Here is a 15,241-nt window from a genome sequence, read left to right as displayed (position 1 = left end):
ACAGACGCCCGTCGAGACAGCACTGTACCGCGAAGGTAAGCGTTGTTGCGACCCAGTGGGGAGTTGTTGGAGCGACTCTTTCTAATACACGTTTAAGACGCTGTTAAGAGATGTCGCTCAAACCAAAACAGTAAGTCTATAAAAATAAAGTAATGAAAACTTGAGGCTGCTTTCACAGCAGCCCTGTGACCATGCGGCTTCCTGCCGCACCAAGCAAAAAACTGATCTGACTGAGTCAGTGGGCGGGACTATATAGTGGAGGCTCCAATGCATCCTGGGAGGCCAGAAAGCTCGTGACCGTGTTGGTGCCATTTTTGCTGTCGCTCGACAATATCCCAATGTTATCCTGTGGATAATCCTGTGGACCCAGCCAGAGAAAACGTCACTTTCACATATTTGAATATTTTTTAGATTTATTATCTGTTTGTAAATCTTTTCTGTTTGCAATTCAATTTATAACTACAGATGCTATAGGACACTTGTGTATTGTGTGTGACTGAGTCTGTATAGGGAGCAGAATAGCTGTGGCTGCTACATTGTAGCACTTTGTGTACAGATTCAGAGAGTCAGTCGCACACAGATATAAGTGTCATAAATCAAATTTATTAGCACAGTCTCCCTGTGCATCATACATTAGTTGCATCCCTCTGTGATTAAGATGCATTGTCAGCAAAAATAACACCCAACGCTAGAACAGTCTCTTGTGACCTGGAGTGCCAAGTGGGGCTGTTTGGCGTGATTGCAGCAAAAGATTTATGAGGACACATGTGTACTGTTTGTATTTGTTCCTTACCTTGCAGATCAAGAACAAGTAGTTCTCCATTCGTGTATTCATAGGTCCAGTGAGAAAAGGACAATAGCGCCTCCTCCAGTAAAGTTGTGGGGGTGATTTCATCACCATTGTTGTTGTTATACTTGCGGAATTCTCCTGTCATATATTTCTCTATTGTTAGCCACTGGTTAGCAGAATGACAATAGATCAGGAAGACTTCTAAGAATCTGCAAATACAATAAAAAAATAAAACAAAAGAAAGTGATGCATAAAAATAGGATTTTGATACCTACCGGTAAATCCTTTTCTCCTAGTCCGTAGAGGATGCTGGGGACGACATCAAGACCATGGGGTATAGACGGGATCCGCAGGAGACATGGGCACTCTAAAGACTTTTCATTGGGTGTGAACTGGCTCCTCCCTCTATGCCCCTCCTCCAGACCTCAGTTGTAGGAACTGTGCCCAGGGAGACCGGCATTTCGAGGAAAGGAATTACTTAACTAGTGGTGAGATATCTACCAACTCACACCCTCAACCATGCCGCACACATGGCATTCAACATAACACACGCCAACAGGCATGAACCAATTGCAGCAACATGCTGAACTAAAATAACACAACTTGTGTAACTGTAATAACTAAACTGCAGGTAAAAAACGCACTGGGAAGGGAGCCTAGCATCCTCTACGGACTAGGAGAAAAGGATTTACTGGTAGGTATCAAAATCCTGTTTTCTCATACGTCCTAGAGGATGCTGGGGATGACATCAAGACCGTGGGGTCTATACCAAAGCTCCAGTACGGGCGGGAGAGTGCGGATGATCCTGCAGCACCGATTGACCAAACTTGAGGTCCTCATCGGCCAAGATGTCAAACTTGTAGAATTTAGCAAATGTGTTTGACCCTGACCAAGTAGCTGCTCGGCAAAGTTGTAATGCCGAGACCCCCCGGGCAGCCGCCCAGGATGAGCCCACCTTCCTAGTAGAGTGGGCCTTTACCGACGTCGGTAACGGCAATCCAGCCGTAGTATGAGCTTGCTGAATCGTATTTCTAATCCAACGTGCAATAGTCTGCTTGGAAGCAGGACAGCCAATCTTGTGAGCATACAGGACAAACTGAGCCTCTGTTTTCCGTATACGAGCTGTTCTAGCGACATAGATTTTCAAAGCTCTAACCACATCTAGAGATTTTGAATCAGTGAATGTGTCAGTAACTACTGGCACTACAATAGTTTGGTTTATGTGGAAAGATGAAACCACCTTCGGAAGAAAATGTTGACGAGTCTTCAACTCTTCCCTATCTTCATGGAAGATCAGGTAAGGGCTCTTGTGAGACAAGGCCCCCAATTCAGACACCCGCCTTGCGGATGCCAAAGCCAAAAGCATCACCACTTTTCAAGTGAGAAACTTCAAGTCTATCTTTTGTAGAGGCTCAAACCAATCCGATTGAAGGAACTGCAATACCACGTTAAGGTCCCATGGTGCCACCGGAGGCACGAATGGAGGCTGGATGTGCAGAACCCCTTTCACAAAGGTCTGAACCTCTGGAAGAGAGGCCAATTGTTTCTGGAAGAACACTGACAAGGCCGAAATCTGGACCTTGATTGATGCCAATCGGAGGCCCGCCTCCACACCATCCTGCAGAAAATGGAGAAAACGTCCCAACTCAAACTCTTCCGTAGGAGCCTTCTTGGATTCACACCAAGATACATATTTTCTCCAAATACGGTGGTAATGTTTCAACGTTACTCCCTTTCTGGCCTGAATAAGGGTGGGGATGACCTCATCGGGAATACCCTTCCTCGCTAGGATACGGCGCTCAACAGCCATGCAGTCAAACGTAGCCGCGGTAAGTCTTGGTACACACACTATCCCCTGCTGCAGCAGGTCCCCTCGAGGAGGAAGAGGCCGAGGAACTCCTATGAGTAACTGCTGAAGATCTGGGTACCAAGCCCTTCTTGGCCAGTCTGGGGCAATGAAGATTGCTTGAACCCTTGTTTTTCTTATGATCCTGAGTACTTTTGGGATAAGCGGAAGTGGAGGGAAGACATACACTGACGGAAACACCCACTGGGTCACCAGTGCATCCACTGCTACTGCTTGAGGGTCCCTTGACCTGGAACAGTATCTCTGAAGCTTCTTGTTGAGACGAGACGCCATCATGTCTATTTGAGGAACTCCCCAAAGACTTGTCACCTCTGCGAAGACTTCTTGGTGGAGGCCCCACTCTCCTGGATGGAGATCATGTCTGCTGAGGAAGTCTGCTTCCCAGTTGTCTACTCCCGAAATGAATATTGCCGACAGAGCTTGTAGATGTTTTTCTGCCCAGCGGAGGATTTTTGTCGCCTCTGCCATTGGCGCTCTGCTTTTCGTTCCGCCCTTCCTGTTTATGTATGCTACTGCTGTTACATTGTCCGCCTGGATCTGCACAGGACGGTCTTGAAGAAGATGTACTGCTTGTTAAAGGCCGTTATAAAAGGCTCTTAGCTCCAGAACGTTTATGTGAAGGCAGGCTTCCTGTTGTGACCAACGTCCCTGGAAGTTTTCTCCCTGAGAGACTGCTATCCCAGCCTCGGAGACTTGCATCCATGGTTACCAGGACCCATTCCTGAATCCCGAACCTGCGTCCCTCTAGTAGGTGAGAGCTGTGTAACCACCACAGGAGCGAAATCCTGCTTTTTGACGACAGGATTATCTTTCTGTGCATGTGTAGGTGTGATCCCGACCACTTGTCCAACAGGTCCCACTGGAATACTCTGGCATGGAACCTGCCAAACTGTATGGACTCGTAGGTCGCCACCATCTTCCCCAACAACCGAATGCACTGATGGATCGACACACTTGATGGTTTCAATATCTGTTTTACCATTTTCTGGATTTCCAGAGCCTTTTCCAGTGGAAGAAATACTCTCTGAACTTCCGTGTCCAGAATCATCCCGAGGAAAGACAACCTTGTCGTCGGTTCCAACTGTGACTTTGGGTATTTTATGATCCACCCGTGTTGTTGGAGTATTGACAGAGAGAGTGATATGTTTTGTAACAACTGCTCCCTGGAACACGCCTTTATCAGGAGGTCGTCCAGGTAAGGAATTATATTGACTCCTTCCTGACGAAGGAGAACCATCATCTCCGCCATCACCTTGGTGAATACCCTTGGCGCCGTGGAGAGACCGAAAGGTAACGTCTGGAATTGGTAATGGCAATCCTGAACCGCGAATCTCAGATAAACCTGGTGAGGAGGTTAAATGGGAACATGCAGGTAAGCATCCTTTATGTCCACCAACACCAAGTGATTCCATCTTGAACTTGAACCTTTTTAGGTAACCATTCAGATCCTTTAGATTTAGGATCGGTCTGACCGAGCCGTCCGGCTTCGGAACCACAAAGAGGCTTGAATAAAAACCCCTTCCTTGTTGTGACAGCGGTACCAGGACTATGACCTGGTCTTGACATAATTTTTGGATTGCCGCTGTTACTGCTTCTCTTTCTGACGGAGAAACTGGCAAGGTCGATTTGAAAAATCGGCATGGAGGAATGTCTTGAAACTCCAGCTTGTACCCCTGGGATACTATTTGCAACACCCAGGGATCCAGGCCAGAGAGAATCCAATCCTGGCTGAAGAGTCTGGGACGTGCCCCCACCCGAGCGGCCTCCCGCAAGGGAGCTCCAGCGTCATGCTGGGGATTTGGCAGAAGTAGGGGTAGACTTCTGCTCTTGGGAACCTGGAGCCGCTGTGGGCTTCTTTCCCCTTCCCCTACCTGCAAAGAAGGGGGAACCTCTCGTCTTTTTGTATTTATTGGGCCGAAAGGACTGCATTTGCGGGTGATAGGTCTTTTTGCCGGTGCAGGCGCAGAGTGCAAAAATGTCGACTTACCTGCGGTAGCCGACTAAACTAACGCATCCAGGTCATCGCCAAATAAGGCCTCACCTTTATATGGGAGAGCCTCCATGTTTCTTTTGGAATTTGCATCCGCTTTCCACTGGCGAATCCATAACGCCCGCCTAGCCGATACTGCCATGGTAGCGGCCTGTGAACTCAAGAGTCCAATATCCTTCATTGCTTCCAGCATGTAGGCGGCAGCGTCCTAGATATTCCCTAACTTAAGGAGTATCTCATCTTTATCAATTGAGTCAATTTCAGATGACACGCTTTCTGACCATTTTTCAATAGCGCGATTCACCCATGCACAGGCAATAGTGGGCCTAATCGGTGTACCATTGGTAACATAAATGGATTTCAATGTCGTTTCCATTTTGCGGTCTGCCGGCTCTTTAAGAGAAGCCGTGCCAGGAGCAGGGAGAATTACCTTCTTTGTCAACCTGGAAAGTGCACTGTCTAACACAGGTGGTGACTCCAAGTTTTTTTCCTGTCCTCAGCCGGGAAAGGGTAAGCTATGTGAATCCTTTTGGGAATACGAAATCTTTTATCAGGATTCACCCACATCCCTTCAAACAGAGCATTTAGATCGTGTGAAGGGGGGGACGTGACTTTGGACTTTATTTCCTTACATAAATACGCCTTCTCCTGAGGTACAGGAGTGGTTTCTGTAACCTCCAACACGTCCCTTATAGCCACAATCATATATTGTATCTTTTTTGCCAATTTATGATCTATCTCTCTGGATTCACTATCGTCGACACAAGAGTCAGAATCCGTGTCGGTATCAGTGTTTACAACATTTGCAAATGGTCTTTTATGTGACCCAGAGGGGCCGCCCGCATAAGGAATAACAGCATCCTGAAAAATCACATCTTCCACAGATTTTCTCCAGCATGCAGCCTTAGATTCAGACTTATCTAATCTACGGTTAATCAGATGCATACTGTCACGTATCTCTTTCACCCATGCAGGCTCTTGCTGTGCCGGTAGCGCCACCACATTACAACTCTGTGTCCCTAAAATGGCTTCCTCCGGGGAGGAACTTCCTGCCTCAGACATGCCTCACACGTGTACAGCACACCAACAGACACACTGGGACTTATTTTGGGGACAGACCCACAGTAAAATCTGTCAGAGGGACACAGGATAGGAGCAGCCAGTTCACAATCCCAGTGCCAGTATTTCCTGTGAACACAGTATGTCCACAGCTTAACAGCGCTTTTTAAATAGTAATATACACTATCAAATGCACCACAATCGCTTCGTGCCCCCCTTCCCCCTTAATAGCACCCTGTACTTGTCAGAAGTGGAGGAGAGGACCAGCGTGTTCTCTGCAGCCTGAGGAGAGAGAGAAAATGGCACTGAGTAGTGTGCTGGCTGCCTGAGGAAGAAGCTCCACCCCCACAATGTCTCGTCCTTACACTCCCCCCCCCCCCACGCCCTGCACCCTGCAGTGCCTGTGTGTGTGGGCAGCTATGGCGCGCTGCGCTCCTGCCAGCCGCGCCGTACCTCAGCCGTCACTTACTTGATAGAAGATTATTCTTCTTATACTCACCTGTCTTCTCACTTCTGGCTCTGTGAGGGGGGTGACGGCGTGCTGTGGGAGTGAGCATCTAGACACGGCTAGCGTTCAATTCCCTTCAGGAGCTAATGGTGTCCTGTTAGCCAGAAGTAGAGCCATGAAACTCTGAGGAAGTTGGTTCTGCTTCTGCCCCCTCAGTCCCACGAAGCAGGGAGTCTGTTGCCAGCAGATCTCCCTGAAAATAAAAAACCTAACATAAGTCTTTTCAGAGAAACTCAGTAGAGCTCCTCAGAGTGCATCCAGTCGACCTGGGCACATTTCTAAAACTGAGGTCTGGAGGAGGGACATAGAGGGAGGAGCCAGTTCACACCCAATGAAAAGTCTTTAGAGTGCCCATGTCTCCTGCGGATCCCGTCTATACCCCATGGTCTTGATGTCGTCCCCAGCATCCTCTAGGACGTATGAGAAAATGTATAGAAATGTACTTTTACAGATATCTATCTTTGGGCATGCATAATGAAAATGTGTGGGGTAAAAACAATGGCAGAACTATGGTGGGTGAAGGGGGTGCAACCTATACGAGGTCCTGGGTTAAAGGGGGCCTGACAATGGGGGTCATTCCGACCTGTTTGCACGCTGTCGTTTTTCACAGCACAGCGATCAGGTCACTACTGCGCATGCACCGCAATGCGCAGGCGCATCATACGGGTACAAAGCGGATCGTTGCTGAGCGATGGATTTAATGAAGAATCCATTCGCACAGCCGATCGCCAGGGAGATTGACAGGAAGAAGGCGTTTATGGGTGCCATAAAATGTTTTTGCAGAGCTCGGCTGCACAGGTGTTCGCACACTTGCAAAGCGAAAATACACTCCCTATAGGCAGCGACTATCTAACCGCAGCACTGCAAAAAGTAGCTAGCGAGCGATCAACTCGGAATGACCCCCAATGTCTCGCCCCGCCCCCATAACACACTCCCATATACCTGATTCTCCATCCAGTCCCACGCCATCCTTACTGTATCTACTCTCCCAGAATGTGTGGGACATTTTTTTGGTTGTCCTCCGGACCTGCTGAAGAGTGGGTGTATCTCCCTCATCCCCGGATAAGAATTATAATATGGAGAATCATGAGTCTGTATGAAGGGGCAGTGGCCAATATGGCGCCTAATTCAGATCTGTTTGCTCGCTAGCGTTTTTCGCTGCGCAGCGATCAGGTAACTACTGCACATGCATATGCACCGCAATGCGCAGGCGTGCTGTACGGTTACAAAGCGGATCGTTGTTATGCAACGATTCTAGCGAAGAAACCATTCGCACAGCCGTTCGCAAGGAGATTGACAGGAAGAAGGCGTTTGTTGGTGTCAACTGACCATTTTCTGGGAGTGGTTGGAAAAACGCAGGCGTGTCAAAGCGTTTGTAGGGCGGGTATCTGACGTCAATTCCGGGCTCGAATAGGCTGAAGTGATCGCAGCGGCTGAGTGAGGTCTGAGCTATTAAGAAACTGCACAAACTGTTTTTGTACAGGGCGGCTGCACATGCGTTCGCACACTTGCACACCTAAAATACACTCCCCTATAGGCGGCGACTATCTAATCGCAGCGCTGCAAAAACTATCTGGCGAGCAATCAGATCTGAATTAGACCCGCGGTGTGATTCAATGAGGGGCCTAATAACATGAAGAGTCTGACCCCACCCTCAGCTGCATCTCTTCTCCGGGCTTCTCCCAGAGAGAAGGAGGAGAAAGTAGCTAATTATGGCACACGCTCAGCTCTAAAACCCGTAAAGTAGTATCATATGCTGAAAGGCCAGGTCATGTATGCTCAGAAGAGGCCATCTCTCTGCTCTTTTATTCTATTCCTCTTTAATATAGTATAATTACTATATTATGTATCAGTTCTATTTATGAAATGGCTTCAAAGTCAATGTGTAAGTCCTAAAGATAATTTAAAAGGCGGCACATAACATTTAAAATGAAAAAGTTACCTACATTTACCAATTTAGTCATTTACTAATGTAAGAGGTAGGAGGTAGTAGACCAGTTTCTTTTGCACATTTATTTGAGTCATCAAATGTAAAAGCCAAAGGAGTGGAACATTTACTATGCGTCAGTTTACTACATACTGAATTTGCAAATCACCACACACAGGATTTGACATTCTGATCCAAACCATAGGATACATCATATCTTGTGGGTTCAAGGTGAAAACTTGAACCAAATTCTGATGTGTGGCAATCTACACCTGCATTAACTCAATCAAAGCCCATAGTAAAACTGGATGTGAAACCTAATACCCCTTTAACACTAAAAACACGTGTCCAACCTTGGTTATTGAACACGTTTTCAAACCATGTCACAGCTGCTGAAACCGTGTTCACACTGCAGGCTGAACCTGGGTTATTGCTGGGTCATCCCTTTCAGATTGCTCCTGAGTCTCATGCTTCCAGATCTGCCGGCGTTTGGAGATGACATCATCTACAAGCGCAGCTGATTTGTCTGTTTTTTTTAGCATGACCCAGGTCAGAGAATTCGAGTCATGCCTTTCACACTGCAGCCTAACCAGGTTGGTCCTGGGATCGAACCTGGTTGTGACACTGGGTGGTGGATTAACTCAAGCCTTTCAGACAGGACCCAAGTCACATCGGCTTGCCCTGCAATATCCTGGTTTATTTGCTCAGTGTGGAAGGGGTATTAGTGAACTGATTGGCGTGGTGTGATGTGCCCAACTTAACATGTCTAGCCTTACTAGGCTCACTTATCTAAAGACATTTAAATAAAGCCCTTACAGTCTACATAAGCTCGGCCTACTCAGCGTTGGGTCCACTTATAAGCACCCACACCTTTTACGTGATAAATTTGGAGCCAATCAAACGCCTCCCTGATGGTACTGCATGATGGATAAATGCCTGCCTGTATTTCTCAGCATTGAGGGCACCATTAATCCTTACCAAATTCCCAACTCAGGGGTATATTTACTAACATTCGTAATTTTCGGAAAAAGGTCAAAGTTCAATCACGAATGACATCGAAAGTGTAAAACTGCAACTTTTTGAATTTATTACGACTAATTTACTAAACTGCCGTATTCTGCATTTTCGGGTTTTCCGATGTCGATGTCATTCGTTTTTTTAGGCAGTGTTTTACGTGAGTGACTTGTAAAACACTGCCGACTTTAATACAATGAATCTCGGCCGGATCTGAGAGATCCGTGCTGGGCTTCATTGTGCACTTTGTTTAAATAAAAAATAAAGTTTAAATTGTAAAAAAAAATTGCGTGGGGTCCCCCCTCCTAAGCATAACCAGCCTCGGGCTCTTTGAGCCGATCCTGGTTGCAGAAATATGGGGAAAAAAATGACAGGGGTTCCCCCATATTTAAGCAGCCAGCATCGGGCTCTGCGCCTGGTCCTGGTTCCAAAAATACGGGGGACAAAAAGCGTAGGGGTCCCTCGTATTTTTAAAACCAGCACCGGGCTCCACTAGCTGGACAGATAATGCCACAGCCGGGGGTCACTTTTATACAGTGCCCTGCGGCCGTGGCATCAAATATCCAACTAGTCACCCCTGGCCGGGGTACCCTGGGGGAGTGGGGACCCCTTCAGTCAAGGGGTCCCCCCCCCCCCCAGCCACCCAAGGGCCAGGGGTGAAGCCCGAGGCTGTCCCCCCCATCCAATAGGCTGCGGATGGGGGGCTGATAGCCTTTGTGAAAAGTGTTTGATATTGTTTTTAGTAGCAGTACTACAAGGCCCAGCAAGCCTCCCCCGCAAGCTGGTACTTGGAGAACCACAAGTACCAGCATGCGGCGGAAAAACGGGCCCGCTGGTACCTGTAGTACTACTACTAAAAAAATACCCAAAAAAAGACAATACACACACACCTTGAAAGTAAAGTTTTAATACATCCATCCACACAAACATACATACATACTTACCTTATGTTCACACGAGGGTCGGTCCTCTTCTCCAGTAGAATCCATGGGGTACCTGTTGAATAAATTATACTCACCAGATCCAGGGTACCAGGCTCCTCGGATAATCCTTTTGTAATCCACGTACTTGAGTAAAAAAAAAAAAAACGGAGACCCGAGCCACGCACTGAAAGGGGACCCATGTTTTCACATGGGTCCCCTTTCCCCGAATGCCAGAAACCCACTCTGACTGATGTCTAAGTGGGTTTCTTCAGCCAATCAGGGAGCGCCACGTTGTAGCACCCTCCTGATCGGCTGTGTGCTCCTGTACTATCTGACAGGCGGCACACGGCAGTGTTACAATGTAGCGCCTATGCGCTCCATTGTAACCAATGGTGGGAACTTTCTGCTCAGCGGTTGACCGAAAGTGACCTCACCGCTGACCACAAAGTTCCCACCATTGGTTACAATGGAGCGCATAGGCGCTACATTGTAACACTGCCGTGTGCCGCCTGTCAGACAGTACAGGAGCACACAGCCGATCAGGAGGGTGCTACAACGTGGCGCTCCCTGATTGGCTGAAGAAACCCACTTAGACATCAGTCAGAGTGGGTTTCTGGCATTCGGGGAAAGGGGACCCATGTGAAAACATGGGTCCCCTTTCAGTGCGTGGCTCGGGTCTCCGTTTTTTTTTTTACTCAAGTACGTGGATTACAAAAGGATTATCCGAGGAGCCTGGTACCCTGGATCTGGTGAGTATAATTTATTCAACAGGTACCCCATGGATTCTACTGGAGAAGAGGACCGACCCTCGTGTGAACATAAGGTAAGTATGTATGTATGTTTGTGTGGATGGATGTAATAAAACTTTACTTTCAAGGTGTGTGTGTATTGTCTTTTTTTGGGTATTTTTTTAGTAGTAGTACTACAGGTACCAGCGGGCCCGTTTTTCCGCCGCATGCTGGTACTTGTGGTTCTCCAAGTACCAGCTTGCGGGGGAGGCTTGCTGGGCCTTGTAGTACTGCTACTAAAAACAATATCAAACACTTTTCACAAAAGGCTATCAGCCCCCCATCCGCAGCCAATTGGATGGGGGGGACAGCCTCGGGCTTCACCCCTGGCCCTTGGGTGGCTGGGGGGGGGGACCCCTTGATTGAAGGGGTCCCCACTCCCCCAGGGTACCCCGGCCAGGGGTGACTAGTTGGATTTTTGATGCCACGGCCGCAGGGCACTATATAAAAGTGACCCCCGGCTGTGGCATTATCTGTCCAGCTAGTGGAGCCCGGTGCTGGTTTTAGAAATACGGGGGACCCATACTCTTTTTGTCCCCCGTATTTTTGGAACCAGGACCAGGCGCAGAGCCCGATGCTGGTTGCTTAAATATGGGGGAACCCCTGTAATTTTTTTCCCCATATTTCTGCAACCAGGGTCGGCTCAAAGAGCCCGAGGCTGGTTATGCTTAGGAGGGGGGACCCCACGCATTTTTTTTTCCGAAAATAACCACTTTCCCACCCCTTCCCACTGATATACATGCACGGATCTCATGGATCCGTGCATGCCTATCCAATCACGGGGAAAAAAAGCAGGTCTGTTATTTTTTTAGCACTTTTTTACGAGTTGTAATTTTTCACGGCAGTGTTTTTGTTTTTTTTTGCTTTGCACTTCTTAGTAAATTACCGAGATTCATACTTAAACAGCCGCGTTTTGACCGATGGTGTATTCATTCGTATTTTTTATGTTGGACTACAAAAAAAATATGAATGCCCTCATCACTGCCGAGATTTGAGTTTAGTAAATTCCCGAGATGACACTTTGAAGAAAAAACGGCATCTCGGTCAAAATCGGGACCTTAGTAAATATACCCCTCAGTTTGCTGAAATGCAGCCCAAAACTTGCAATGAACCTCCTCCATGCTTCACTGTTGCCTGCAGACACTCTTCAGCCCTTCGGTGACCAAACTGCCCTCTGTTACAGTCAAAAATGTTAAATTTTGACTCATCAGTCCAGAGCACTTGCTGTCATTTTTCTGCACCCCAGTTACTATGTTTTCGTGCATAGTTCAGTTGCTTGGCCTTGTTTCCACGTGGAAGGTATGGCTTTTTGACCACAATTCTTCCATGAAGACCACTTCTGGTCAGACTTTTCCAAACAGTAAATGGGTGCGTACCTGGGTCACACTGGTTTCTGACAGTTCTGGGATGATGGCACTGCTGGACCTCTTCCAATTTCAAAGGGAAGCAAGCATGATGTGTCTTTCATCTGATACACAAAGTTTTCTTGGCTGACCACTGCATCTACAGTCCTCAACGTTGTCCGTTTCTTTGTGCTTCAATGCTGAGAAACAGAGGCAGGTACTTATCCATCATGAAATACCATCAGGGTGGCGTGTGATTGGCAACACATTTTTCATTGCCGAGATCATGCAACGGATGTTCCTAGTGGATTGTGTATATATCTCAACCTCGTCGACACTGGAGTCAGACTCCGTGCCGACATCTGTGTCTGCCATCTGAGGTAACGGGCGTTTTTTGAGCCCCTGATGGCCTTTGAGACGCCTGGGCAGGCGCGGGCTGGGAAGCCGGCTGTCCCACAGCTGTTACGTTATCCAGCCTTTTATGTAAGGAGTTGACATTGTCGGTTAATACCTTCCACATATCCATCCACTCTGGTGTCGGCCTCTGCTCCGCCTCCTAGCGTTCACTTCTTTCCTAGCTTTAATTAGCTTTAAAAGCTTCTTTCCTAGCTTTAATTAACGTAGGATCCGGCGTTCAACCGCCATGCCGTCAAACGCAGCCGCGGTACATCTTGGAACAGACAGGCCCCCTGCTGCATCAGGTCCTGTCTGAGCGGCAGAGGCCATGGGTCCTCTGAGATCATTTCTTGGAGTTCTGGGTACCAAGCTCATCTTGGCCAATCCGGAACAATGAGTATTGTTCTTACTCCTCTCCTTCTTATTATTCTCATTACCCTGGGTAAGAGAGGCAGAGAAGGGAACACATACACCGACTGGTACACCCACGGTGTTACCAGAGCGTCCACAGCTATCGCCTGAGGGTCCCTTGACCTGGCGCATTATCTTTTTAGCTTTTTGTTGAGGCGGGACGCCATCATGTCCACCTGTGGCCTTTCCCAACGGTGTACAATCATTTGGAAGACTTCTGGATGAAGTCCCCACTCTCCCGGGTGGAGGTCGTGTCTGCTGAGAAAGTCTGCTTCCCAGTTGTCCACTCCGGGAATGAACACTGCTGACAGTGCTAACACATGATTTTCCGCCCATCGGAGAATCCTTGTGGCTTCTGCCATCGCCATCCTGCTTCTTGTGCCGCCCTGTCGGTTTACATGAGCGACCGCCGAGATGTTGTCTGACTAGATCAGCACCGGCCGGTGTTGAAGCAGGGGTCTAGCCTGACTTAGGGCATTGTAAATGGCCCTTAGTTCCAGAATATTTATGTGTAGGGAAGTCTCCTGACTTTTCATAGTCCTTGGAAGTTTCTTCCCTGTGTGACTGCCCCCCAGCCTCGAAGGCTGGCATCCGTGGTCACCAGGACCCAGTCCTGTATGCCGAATCTGCGGCCCCCTAGAAGATGAGCACTCTGCAGCAACCACAACAGCGACACCCTGGCCCTTGGAGACAGGGTTATCCGCCGATGCATCTGAAGATGCGACCCGGACCACTTGTCCAACAGATCCCACTGGAAGATCCTTGCATGGGACCTGGCGAATGGAATTGCTTCGTAAGAAGCTACCATCTTTCCCAGGGCTCGCGTGCATTGATGCACCGACACCTGTATTTGTATTAGGAGGTCTCTGTCTAGAGACGACAACTCCTAGGACTTCTCCTCCAGGAGAAACCCTTTTTATCCTGTTCTGTGTCCAGAACCATACCCAGGAACAGTAGACGCGTCGTAGGAACCAGCTGCGACTTTGGAATATTCAGAATCCAGCCGTGCTGTTGTAGCACTTCCCGAGATAGTGCTACTCCGACGAACAACTGCTCCCTGGACCTCGCCATTATAAGGAGATCGTCCAAGCACGGGATAATTATTTCGGCCATTACCTTGGTAAATACCCTCGGTGCCGGGGACAGACCAACGGCAACGTCTGGAATTGGTAATGACCATCCTGTACCACAATTTTGAGGTACTCCTGGTGAAGAGGGTAAATAGGGACATGCAGGTAAGCATCCTTGATGTCCAGTGATACCATGAAATTCTCCAGGCTTGCAATAATCGCCCTGAGCGATTCCATTTTGAACTTGAACCTTCGTATATAAGTGTTCAAGGATTTAAATTTTAGAATGGGTCTCACCGAACCGTCTGGTTTCGGTACCACAACATTTTGGAATAGTAACCCCGGCCTTGTTGAAGGAGGGGTACCTTGATTTCACCTGCTGGAAGTACAGCTTGTGAATTGCCGCCAGTACTACCTCCCTTTCTCCGAGGGCATCAGGCAAGGCTGATGTGAGGTAACGGCGAGGGGTAGTCGCCTCGAACTCCAGCCTGTATCCCTGTGATACTACTTGCAGAACCTAGGGATCCACCTGTGGGCAAGCCCACTGGTCCCTGAAGTTCCCGAGACGCGCCCCCACCGCACCTGTCTCCACCTGTGGAGCCCCAGCGTCATGCGGTGGACTCAGAGGAAGCGGGGGAAGATTTTTGATCCTGGGAACTGGCTGTCTGGTGCAGCTTTTTCCTTCTTCCCTTGTCTCTGTGCAGAAAGGAAGCGCCTTTGACCCGCTTGCTTTTTTGAAGCCGAAAGGACTGTACCTGAAAATACGGTGCTTTCTTAGGCTGTGAGGAAACCTGAGGTAAATTTTTTTCTTCCCAGCTGTTGCTGTGGATACGAGGTCCCAGAGACCACCCCAAAACAATTCCTCACCCTTATAAGGCAGAATCTCCATGTGCCTTTTAAAGGCAGCATCACCTGTCCACTGCCGGGTCTCTAATACCCTCCTGGCAGAATGGACATTGCATTAATTCTGGATGCCAGCCGGCAAATATCCCTCTGTGCATCCTTCATATATAAGACGATGTCTTTAATATGCTCTATGTTAGCAAAATATTATCCCTGTCTAGGGTATTAATATTATCTGACAGAGTATCAGACCACGCTGCAGCAGCACTATTTATGCTGCAAATGCAGGTCTCAGTATAGTACCTGAGTGTG

General features: G+C 48.2%; 1 protein-coding gene across 2 annotated transcripts in view; it reads right to left on the bottom strand.

The window, feature by feature from the left end:
* The window catches only part of TRPM6 (transient receptor potential cation channel subfamily M member 6), a 527,875-nt gene that overhangs the window by 25,823 nt on the left and 486,811 nt on the right, over positions 1-15,241 (bottom strand). For both annotated transcript variants that reach the window (XM_063913863.1, XM_063913865.1), the window contains exon 36: positions 794-999. In XM_063913863.1, coding sequence (XP_063769933.1) covers positions 794-999 — 206 coding nt within the window. The remainder of the gene's footprint in view (positions 1-793; positions 1,000-15,241) is intronic.

Source organism: Pseudophryne corroboree, chromosome 1 (genome assembly GCF_028390025.1).
Source record: "Pseudophryne corroboree isolate aPseCor3 chromosome 1, aPseCor3.hap2, whole genome shotgun sequence".
Classification (NCBI taxonomy): Eukaryota; Metazoa; Chordata; class Amphibia; order Anura; family Myobatrachidae; genus Pseudophryne; species Pseudophryne corroboree.
This window is presented reverse-complemented; position numbering and strand designations above follow the sequence as displayed.